The sequence below is a fragment of the Harpia harpyja genome, chromosome 3 (assembly GCF_026419915.1).
Source record: "Harpia harpyja isolate bHarHar1 chromosome 3, bHarHar1 primary haplotype, whole genome shotgun sequence".
NCBI lineage: Eukaryota > Metazoa > Chordata > Aves > Accipitriformes > Accipitridae > Harpia > Harpia harpyja.
Genome location: NC_068942.1, coordinates 56,875,310 through 56,886,140, shown reverse-complemented (window position 1 = coordinate 56,886,140; position 10,831 = coordinate 56,875,310). Strand labels below are relative to the sequence as shown.

Sequence of the window (10,831 nt, the reverse complement as noted above, 5' to 3'; positions counted from 1 at the left end):
GTGTATGCCACACATTGATAAAAGGGACTAAGGAAAAGTGATCTGACTGACCTGCAAGAGCCTCAGATTTCCAAGATGTTCCATGCTGCCCCTCACAAAAATCAAGAACTTTCCAAATGAGACAAGATGTCCACCCAAGAAGAATAATCACACTCAACTAGTACAGGAGAAGACCCTCAGACTACAATAAGCGAAGCAAGAGCTTGAGCTCTGCCTTCTGACACAGTGGTGAACAAGCTAGCTGGTGGGACTTCTGAAGGTCTGCCTTTCATCAAGGATGGAATTTTCGTTCTAGCATTGTCCAAAAAGCTGGTTTGTATTTCAGCAACTCACCAAAAATTGTCAGAAAACTCTACCAAAGAAATCCATTTTGAAGACAACTGCCAATATATTCCTATCGCACTCATATGTGAAAGCACACCTTAAAGCCTGCTACTGCATCATAGGTGCAGGCAACTCCCTACACTGGTAAAACTCCTGCTAGTTAAAGAAACAAAATAAGTGTATATGGAAAACATGCTTAATTGTGAGATCACTGTAAACAGCCTTTATTGCAGCATACTTCAAATTAATAGCTTAGCTGCCCCAGAGTTACACATATGCCTTGCTGTTTCAAAATCAAAGTGGGTTAGCAGCTCCATGTGGCTTCTAACACAGCAGAGAAATCAAAACCTGTACAAAAGCTCTGCCTTCTGTTGCTTTTGGGTAGGAAAGACACTGCTGAGCAAATTCCCCACAGCAACTTGTCTTTGCAACATACACTTTAATTAGCTGTTGTATCTTTCTAAAGAGAAAGATAGGAAGAGTCTGGAGAGTGACGTGCTTCACTGCATTAGAGTTCATAGTCATCTGGATGGTAGAGCTCACTCATGAGGCGGTAGATGTAGGAAGGTGCGTTACCCCCAATGTTAGAAATGAAGAGAGTAATGAGCTCTGGAGGGACGTAGTCAAACACTGGGCAGTGAACATTGATCTTTGCCAGGATCTCCCCTGTAAAGTGAACAGCAGCAATATTAGACAAAGCAACTCCAAGTACATTTAGCCTTCTGCACATCTTCCTGAGCCCCTGAAGAAACTGGCTATGCATATGCCACCCTGAAGTCAGTACTGAAACATCCTGAATACTTTACAACTTCCTCACTGATGTCATTGAATTACAGGTATACAGCAGTCTTGGATGAATGGCAGCACTCTCTTTTGGTAGTTTTTACTGATAAAAACCCCAGATCCCCTCTGATGTATATTTACTAATTGCCAAAAAACCTGCCAGTATGTAATTAGAATACAAGAATCCTGATGCTGCCAAAGTTGTTATTTAAAGAAAAGCTCAGAAGGCCAAAATCAAAAACCTATGCCAAACCCGGTATCTTCATTTCAAAAGTCTTTGTCACATAGAAACAAGGCTTTGAAAGAGACTTTGCTATCTGAAAATGGGCTTGGGAGCTGACACTTTTCTGAAGATGGTGCTTGTGTGGGAAGCCCATGGCAGAGATACTGGATTTCAACAAATTGATGACATAATGAAGTTTCAAGAAGTTAACATGAGTTGTAGGAAGGAAAGGAAGCTGCCCTTGGTGTTGGGCATCTGCTCTGTCCCACAGGAAACCGCTACCTGCCTGGCACCATTATCACAATCCTATAATAAAACACTGACTATTTCAGAGCAAAAGCAAAAGTGCAAAGACAGTGTTCAAAGGAAATCCTTTTTATGTCCTTTCTGTAATAGAAAGTTACGTATAAATTATGATGGTTCCCAGCACTTTTTTCTGCTTAAGACAATAGGAAAGGATTTTCTGTCTTGGGTTACAGGACAGTCTTATGTTTAAATTTTATGTGAGCCACTAAAAAAAAGTTTAAATTATAGCCTGAACCAGCTTGACCAGCCTGTGTGAAGAACCAGTACCTTCTGTGAATGGCAGCACTTCCTGTGGTGACACAAACTTGTGGAATGAATCTTCTTCATTAGGGAACTGAATGAGAAAGAGTACAGGAAGGTCAGGAAAAAAAAAAGAGACTACCTCATTAGCCTAGTGAAAACAGATCCTGGGTGCTGGAAGGAACTAAAGCAGAGGAAGATGACTTGCCAGGTGATACTACGTCTGTTTACAATAATTACGTAGTGCCTGTGCCTAGAACCTCTGTAACATCTACAGGTGCAAGGTTTTTCCTCAGAACTTTTAGAACCTTCTATAACCTGGCTGCCCTTCTGCAAAGCCTAGGGAACTGGAGCAGAGGAGTGACTTCCTCAGTCTGCAACTTCATCTGACAATACTGAAAAAGTGCTGAGTGTAAGAAACAGTTTAGAGCATCTCCATCTACCTCTGTCAGTATACAGGATCTTTCAACAATATAAATTGAAATCCACTATGGTTGAAGAAAAGTAAGTATAGTGATGTCAGTCTCTCATAGGCAATGGTCTACATCCTTATACCCAATGCACTGCTTACTCAGCACATGTGGCAGAGGAGGGTTCTTCAAGGAGATTCTGAGGCGTGACAGATTTGGGTGAGGATCTCCTACCTGACGTAACAACGCTCGATGGGGGAGATGGCTCATTTACCAACCTCACCTTGGGACAGATGGTGCTCTCCACCCTAAACTTCCACAAGCATAAAATCAGCCCCCATCTCTATGTAAAGCAGGTGCAGTCCTGAAGAGCTGCTGTACTTACCTGCGGTGAAAGCTTGAACATGGGGGCACACACGATGAGCGGAGTGGAGTGGTGTTTAGCTGCCAGTGCCAGAGTGTGAGTCCCACTCACAGCAATCAGGGCACCATTGGCCAGGATTGTCTTTGTACCAATGATGACCTTAAAAGGCAAATCAGCATTAAATAGCATGTTCCACGGCAAACTGGGGAAGAAACGCTTCCTGGCTTGGACCCTGCCGGATGAGCTGAAGGAGGAGTTTGTCGGAACAGCCAGCCAGCCAAAGGCTGGAGTTACAGGGCAGCTGGATGCCTGACCTGTTTCATCTGGCACTGACTCTGCACCGAGACGTTCCTCTCTAACAAGAGTTGACTCCAGCATGGTGAGGCCAGCACAGAGAACTTCAGAGGACAAATGTATCTTCTACTGCAGGGAACACCAAGCAGAAACTGGGCTGTGTTCCCTGTTGTTCTACAAGCCTGCAAAGTAAGCTTTGTACAAGTAACTTGACTGCTGGCTGCAACAATTCCCTTGCTGTAAAACGGGAATAATGTAAAGCAGCTTAAAATATATAGAAAAGAAGTGGTGTGGCTGGATTTTATTATAAGTACTTTTTTCTTTTTTTTGGTTTGGTGTGCCAAGTCTTCATCTCTATAAAAGTACAGAACAGGTCTGTTTGAAAAGACACACCTTGGCAATTCCCTTCACCACCCATCTTGTGTTCCACACAAGGGAAATTTCTCCCCTTTGGAAATGCTGGGGTTTGTTAAAAAAAACATGAAGTTAATCCTTTGAGGCTCTCCTGGCTTGGTTTTTTTGTAACTGTTCTGCCTGTTAGCCACTAAGGCAGAAAAACCTATCACCATGCAGTTAGTCATAACACTGACTTGGGGTTCCATATTGAATCTCCACCCCAGCTGTAAATAGGGACTATTAAAATTTTGAGTTTTCAGTGAAGAAACACATCCATCACTGCTGGGACCTGCAGCTGGTTTGAAATCTGCTATGAACTCCCTCCTCCAGCAGAGCTCTCCTTACCTTGTTGACTCGAGACATGACAGCAAAAATAGCTGCATCACTCATGACAGTAGTTTCAATGTTCTCTTTAGACAGTCGGACAGCCATTTCATGACCCTAAAAAGAGGGAGAATCCAATTGGTCCCCTGTGACATAGGTCCTGCAATGCAGCTGCAGAGATATTAGCACTCAATTCTTGTCTGAACCACAAAAATACCAAGTGATAGAACACAAATACAGCCCTCCGACTGAAGGACACTGGGTAGGAGAACGAGCTGTCTTCAGTCTCTCCACTGCAGAGGAACTTCTGTAATGTTCAACTTGCCTCCAGAGACAAGAATTCAGCAAGAACGCGCGGGACAACACGGCACCTGGAGCAGACAGCCCAGGCCTCACCTGGCAGAATGGCGCACACTCCGCCACGATGACCTGGAATTTCCGCTTGCGGGCAGCTTCCTTCAGGAAGGCCTCAACGGTGCGCGAGTAGCCAATTGTCATGATCACCTCATTGGAGTGGATGTGCTCCAGCGCCTGCATAGCAATGTTATCAGTGGTGCCCTCTGTAACAGAAGGAAGCCGTGGGTGGAAAAGCAGCCAGGAAAAGGAACACTTGTGCTGCTAGGGCTGTCCTCCAACAAAGTCATTTTTTACTAAAGCGATGCTATGAGCACTGGTAAAGCAGGAGCAGCTTTTCTCCCTGTTCTTTTTACCAGTGGAGAGGGACCAAGAAGCTGGCCCCCAAATGCCCTGTGCTCCCCAGCTACAGATAGAAAAACCTGTATTGAAAACTCCATCATGAGGGGAGTAGATTGTATCAGCGCTACTCCAGATAACCACCATGCCCATACAACAACTAGTGACAGAATTCAACGGTTTTACAGTTCAACAGCACTAGAACCACGTAGAAAAGAGAGGCAGGACAACCTGGGCCTCAGAAGGAGAGTTGGGTGCTTCATCTGTCATAAGGTCGCAGAAAAAGAAAAACACATCACAGTGCTTTGTGACAAGGGCCAGGTTATATGTGCATAGGGATTAAGTCCAACCTTGGCATATTTTTGATACTCTTCTTCAGAGGACTTAGCTCAAGACTTCCCAGAAGACCAAGAGCACAGGCCAACAGCCTCCCATACTGTTCCCTCCGCAACGTTCCACCCATCTCCCTGTAAGCCAAACAGGACTTAAACTAAGTCCTGGGAACAGCAGGACTTCAGCTCCTTAGTTCCTTCAGATTCAGCCTCCCAGAGCCTTGCTATTTTCTTTTCACCTTAGAGGAGGGGGAAGCATCTGTCCCATCCCATAAGAAGCTCCACTCATGGGGCAGCTCAGACCCATCCGCACCTAGCAGTTCAGACCCATCTGTACCTAGCTCTATTAGCAGCTCATTAATAGCTTCAATAACATTAGCTCTGAGGGGAGGATAAGGGGTGCTGAAATCCTCGCTCAGTCCTCCGGAAGTCAGGAGTTTGTGCAGGGATTCTTGCTGGTCGCTTTCCTCACTGCGCCCGTGAAGCCTGCGGAGAGAAGCAGCCCTTCAGCCTCGGGAGAGAGCACAGGGGCATGGCCAGGCTGACTGGCATCCCCACAGCGCAGCACACCTGGACGTGAACAGAGAGGAAGGAAAACCACATGCTGGAGGCACACCACACCACGCCACAGAGCTTCCCTAGCTGCCTATGACAGAAAGGCACCCGAACCTCTGCCAGGAAGCGTCTTCCTAAGTCACATGCAAACGCTGCAGCCCACAGATGAGAAGCAGGCTCAAGGCTACTGCCTCAGCAGGATGGACCCTCCTCGGAACACAAGTAGAGAACAGCCTGAGGTCAGGGCACAAACTGTTCTCATGCACCCACAACACATACGCCAAGTGGAGTTCCCCTAGAGGAAATGTCACCAGCTACGCTGAAAATGACAGGTTTCCTTTGGTGTTAAACTCGTGGAATCCCTCTGTAAGGGAGGTAGGAAAAGGGGGTGATAGAAACTAAAGGGGTCTCACAGAAGCAGCAGAACACACTGCGTGGGAGGGCTGTTCTGGGCTCCTAGGAGGGGTACAGACAGCAAGAGAAGGGCGCTTCACCTGCCATACTCCTCTCGAATGACCTTCAGCACTCGCCGCACCATGTTGCCCACGGTCGTCTCGGATGGCTGGGCTGCCGTCATCCTCTGGCCCTCCGTCCGGATCAGATCCATGAGCTCCCCTGAAAGAGGGGAGGGCCTTGGTTATCGCTGCCCAGAGCAAACCCACCCCACAACAGCCCTACGGCCAGAGGCTGGCTCTGGTGCTACTAACGCAACACGGAGAACGAGTGCAGCGATGCGAGCAGAAAGCCACTCGCAGAGCAGTTGGTTCCACCAGGTTTTCTGCAGTACGGATCGCTTGAGCGCAACGCAGACTCGAAACTTACGGAAGACCATAAGTGGCGAGTTTAGCGACAGAGGCAACCGCCCGCCGCTGGGACGGTCAACGCCGGGACTGATGCCCCTGGGGAAAGCGGGCAGCTGGAGCGGGGGAGACCCGCGCAGCTCCTCACGCCACGACACCGACCGGTGAGCACAGCGGGCTTTAAAGGGCCAAGGTGCGGCAGGACAAGTACCGGGAACGCAGACCCACCGGCAGCTGCTAGCGAAGCTCCCAGCTCCCCCGGGCTGCAGCGTCAGCAGCACTGCTCCGGGCCTGCCCCGGCCTCGCCGCTCCCTCCGCACCCGCCGGCCGCGACCGGGAGGCCGGGCCCTGCCGCAGCGCGGCCCGGCAGCCTCCGGCCGCCCCCCGCCGCCGGGCCCGGCCACCGCCTTGCTCCCAGGGCCAGGGGAGGCGCAGGCGCCCGGGAGAAGCACTGCGTCCGCCCGCCGCCACACGGGGCCCTGGCCGCCGCCGCCCGGCCCTCACCGGCCCGGTTCCATCGCCCGTGCGCGATGATCTTCCGCAGCAGCGACAGCGTCTGCCGTGCCGTGTCCTCGGAGCGCGGCCGCTCCCCGCCGCCCCGCAGCCGCGCCACGAAGGCCTCGATCTGCTCCGACAGCTCCGAGCCGCGCTCGGCGGCGCCCGGCATGGCAGCGGCGCTCCGGACCGGCAGGGCTCCGCAGCCGCTGGCAGCGCTTCCGCTTCCGTCGTCCTGCTTCCCCATTGGCAGAAGGCGCCAAAGTGCTCCCACCCCCCCGGGGGCGGTGCGGCCAATGAGAAGTGCGGCCGGCGGGTGGTCTGCGGCTGGTGGGCCTCTCTCGTAACCCGGGAGACGGGCGGCGACCACTGACCCCGCCGGGCGCTGCCCGCCGCGCTGGGGCTTGTGGGACGGCGGCGGGCCGGGCGCGGAGGGAAGGGTCGCGGAGGGGCGGCGGTGGCCGGGTGGCCGGGTCGTGGTGCCGGGGGCCGCGGCCTGGTGGGGGTGTGAAGGTGTTGGAGCCGGGCGAGCGGGAGGCGCGGGCGGCCTCCCTGGGGAGGTGCCCCCTGAGGTGGGCGCCGGGCCTGACGTGACCCGCCGCGGCACAGCTCGGGAGGCGTGTGCTGGCCGGGTTCCCCGGGCTGGCACGGACGGGGAAGCGAGGTTACCTCCTCGCGGGGGAGCGCCCGGCCTGCGCGCCGCCGTTGACGCCTCTGTGGAGGGGAATGCTGCGGGCCGGCGTCAGGAAGGGCCTGTGCGAGGGAACGCAGCGTCTGCGCTGCAGGGCAGGAGGGAGGGAGCGGCGTCTGTGCCGAGCAGCAGGGAGAGCCCATATGCAGGGATTTACTTTGGACCGTGCGGTGTTCTAGACGCAAAGAGCCAAAGCAAATGGGGTGGGAAAGGCGCAGTTCCTGGCAGTCCAATTGTTCTTGCTGGCAGAGCCAGAACCGGCCCTGGATAAGGCAGGAATGTAGCTCCTTTGTGTCTAGTTCCTGGAGCTCTGTGTCCAGGGAGCAGGCAGGAGCCGCGGTGTAATTCTCGTTGCGGCGCTGCTGTACTCCGTGGCTCTGCTCTGTGTCCTGTTTTAGATTAGGATCCCAAAGCAGACTGGTTTATGCTGGAAGCTTTCAGCGGGTGCTTCCTGCAGGGGCCTGTAGGGCCTTGGGTGCTCGTCGCGTCTTTTTTTGTGATTGTCTGATTCTCTTTAAGACTCGCCCTACAGCCAGCTGCCATCCAGGACTGTTGGGGCCCCAGGAAGATACCAACAGTTTGCGCGCTGGGTCTGGAGGATATATTGCAGGTGATTTCTCACCCAAAGCCTGGGCTGGGCTGAGAGTCCTTCCACCTCTCTCTTTTCGTGCCACTTCCCCAAGCGCCCCTGTGTGCCTGGAAGCCAGAGCGCCTGCCAGCCTGGGGAAGGAAGCTCACCGCATCCCTCAAATGTCTGGTGAAAGGCCACATGTCCAGGTTTGCCTGGATGTGCTTGGGGGGTGCTGCTGCCCTGGCTGGAAGTCAGAGTTTCCCTCCTCGATGAGCTTGTCTCGTCCTTTGCCCCTGCAGAGAGTCAGTAGAGGGTAACAGGGTTTGCCCTGCTGTTGGCCTGACTCTGCTGGGCCCTACTGTACTGACCAGGCACATCCTTGTTCCCCGCTGCTTTCTCTCCCCTTTCTCCCCCGCTTTAGGGGTCTGTTTTCTTCCATCTTGCGTAAATTAGAGGCTCCCTGGAGCAAGGCCTGCCTGGCTCCGCATATGCACAGGGTAATGCAGTTCCCCCTTTTGCCCTTCTGCACAGCTACATTGCAGGCAAGGCAGGGGAGAGCTGCCCGCGCCCATCGGCTGCCTGCCTGCCTCTGCTGCTGGCTGTGCCTGTGTGCTGGCTGCCGTGGCGTGCAGAGACCAATCCCATGTGTGCACCCTGGGACTGGGCACACAATGAATTGCCCCCCCCCCCCCCCCAATCGTTGCTTCGGAGCTTTCCTTTGTTTGTTTACTTATCTCGCTAGTAAACAGAATAGCTCTTGGAGATTAGGCAGGAGGGAGAAGAGGAAGGGAAACTGGACTCTGAGGTTATGACCTCCTTGTGGATGCTGGGCTGTTTACATTCCCTGCTCCGGTCCCAGTAACTATTGCAGGACAGTTTCTTCTCAGCGTTGTGCCAGGCTGCAGAGGTTTTTCCCTGCTTGTGCTGTTCCTGCCCTGTTCCCTGACTTTCTGACAGGCATTGCTGCCACAGCCAGCCAAAGACGGCCGGCATTCCGGTGTCCCTTGAGGAGCAGAGTCCTGCGCTTGGTCTGCTGCCTTGTATTTCATGAATGAAAGCCTCTGAATGGGGATTTTGGGAGCTGTTAGCTCCATGTTGCTGAGCTGAGCCAGAACCTGCGGCTCTTGGGAGAGCTGAAAGGCAAACACTTGGCTCTGGCTGCTCAGAGGGACTATGGCTACGAGACATCTGGTTGTCATTAGCCAGCGGCTGCCGCCAGGACCCAGTGAATTAGGCAAAGAGTGCCCAGGAGGACTGAAAAGGAGGGAGTGGGGAAGAAGAGTGGCAGCGAGGGCAGCGCGGGTTAAGTGGGCAAGGCTGCTGGAAAGACGCATGTTGGGGTCCTGGTGTACTCAGCTAAAATCTTGCTGCCTTGCAGACTGCGCTGGCCACTGTGGTAGAGGCAGTGTGGTGGGGAGTGCGTGTGTATGTCCCTGGGCAGCTGGAAGGAGACTTACCTGGTGGTCCACAGCTGCCGGGTGCTACGAAGCAGGATCCCCCTATCCTGCCGCGGCTGCAGGCAGCTACCTCCTGCACAGCACACCCTCCTTCCCTTCTCTTCCTTTCCCGGGTGTATCCAGGTCCCCTGGGGCAGAGCTGGTCGCTGCAGCTTCCCAGCTGGTGCATGAGCAAGTGAGGAGGCTGAGACAACTGCAGACGGTGCTGGTGCTGTGGGCAAAAGAGCTGAGCAGGGGATGAGCTGGCCGGCTGAGCAAGGCAGCACGTTTTCTGGGCCTGCAGAGGAGTTGAAATCTGGCTCATCTCCTCGGAGAGCTGCCAGCCTGCCCAGGATGGCGTCCTGCTCTGTACCGTCAGGGAGGGCTGCTGGAGACACTGCTTGCCCTCCACCCAGTGAATTCTGCATCCCCGGGGGCTGAATGTTATCCCCCAACTGCTCATGTGAGGGAGGAGAAGGCAGGCCAGAGGCTGGGTAGAGCCTGGGAGCATTGGAACATCGTGTGCTGGGAGGCTGTTTGGATTAGAAACTCTCAGCGGATAAGTGGGCTGGATGAAATGCCACGGAGGGAAATCAGAGTTTGCTGAACTCTAGTAATTGGACTCGTCTGCAACACCCGGGTAAGCAAAGCGAGCTGCTCACGCTCAGTGCAGGCGAAGGGAAGGAGCCAGCAGGCGAGAGCCAGCAGAGCCATGGCCCAGCAGGAACAACAGGGCAGGCTGTCAGGACAGCACGGACTGTGAAGACTGGATAGGTGACACGGGAAGAAGCAGCGTAGGGTCATCGCTGCGTGCCTAAGCCACTTGCTGAGCACAAGTGACTGAGTTACAGATGGCATGGTGCGTGGGAGTGGGGGGAACACAAAGCACAGCCTAAGGAGAAAGATGCACCAAAGGCATGTTTGGTGTGACATGATTGCTCTTTGGAAAGTCCATGCTCAAAAGCCTGAGACAAAAAAAGGGAGGGGACAATGGAAGCCCAAAGCTCTTAGAGCCACAGATGTGGAGGCAGAGCTGTAAGGAGGCAGGAGTGAATCTGCTGAAGGGCTGAGGGAGCCCAAACCAGTGTTTTCTGTGTGCTACAGGGGAGAAAGTAGGTCACTTAGTAAGTGAAGGGGGTGGAAATGATAGGCTGAACCGAGTGCTGAATGCATGTTTAAAACTCGAGCTTCCAGGGAAAGAAGACAAAAAACCCAAACAAACAGCTGGTGATCAAAAGCAGGTACGTGAATAGCTGGAAAGCTCATCTGTGTGGGTCTGGAGGCGCACACACATGTTGCCTGAGTCATTGGCAGTTTTAGCATGCTTGAAATTCATGGCTGATGCTGCAGGTACCAGGGCATGTGGTCTGCTGGTCTTCACTGATGACCCTGGTAAACAACTGTCCCCTAAACTGGTCATCCTCAGGAAAGTGAAAGGCTGCCATAGCTGCCTGGGTGGCCAAGGAGAAACAGACAGGGCTTGCTATGGGGAGTAACAGGACGGATTCAGTGCCTCAGGTTAGCGAAGGATTTGATGCAGGTCCTTGCTCAGCAGCCTGCGTGTACGTGCGCCTGTCTCTGCCTGGAAAATGGC

At 53.3% G+C, this 10,831-nt stretch overlaps 1 protein-coding gene across 2 annotated transcripts; it reads right to left on the bottom strand.

The window, feature by feature from the left end:
• Nucleotides 1–532: 532 nt before the first annotated feature.
• EIF2B2 (eukaryotic translation initiation factor 2B subunit beta) lies at nucleotides 533–6,760 on the bottom strand. Of its 2 annotated transcripts, XM_052782756.1 has the most exons (8): nucleotides 6,549–6,758; nucleotides 5,739–5,859; nucleotides 5,027–5,175; nucleotides 4,061–4,224; nucleotides 3,686–3,781; nucleotides 2,672–2,809; nucleotides 1,904–1,970; nucleotides 533–990 (listed from the first exon to the last, which is right to left on the bottom strand). In XM_052782756.1, exons 1-8 carry the CDS (start codon nucleotides 6,709–6,711, stop codon nucleotides 833–835), a joined length of 1,056 nt encoding a protein of 351 aa, XP_052638716.1. In that variant the 5' UTR covers nucleotides 6,712–6,758; the 3' UTR covers nucleotides 533–832. The 2 variants fall into 2 exon arrangements, with proteins under 2 accessions (XP_052638716.1, XP_052638718.1); XM_052782758.1 differs by lacking the exon at nucleotides 1,904–1,970 and having other exon boundaries at nucleotides 6,549–6,760.
• Between the last annotated feature and the right edge of the window lie 4,071 nt (nucleotides 6,761–10,831).

Excerpts from the sequence above, each read along its gene's own strand:
- EIF2B2 (XM_052782756.1), bottom strand. The coding sequence starts at position 6,711 with ATGCCGGGCGCCGCCGAGCGCGGCTCGGAGCTGTCGGAGCAGATCGAG. Across the intron at positions 2,810-3,685 it reads TCATGTCTCGAGTCAACAAG|GTCATCATTGGTACAAAGAC; the intron begins GTAAGGAGAGCT and ends TTGCCTTTTAAG. Across the intron at positions 991-1,903 it reads AGTGCTGCCATTCACAGAAG|GGGAGATCCTGGCAAAGATC; the intron begins GTACTGGTTCTT and ends TTCACTTTACAG.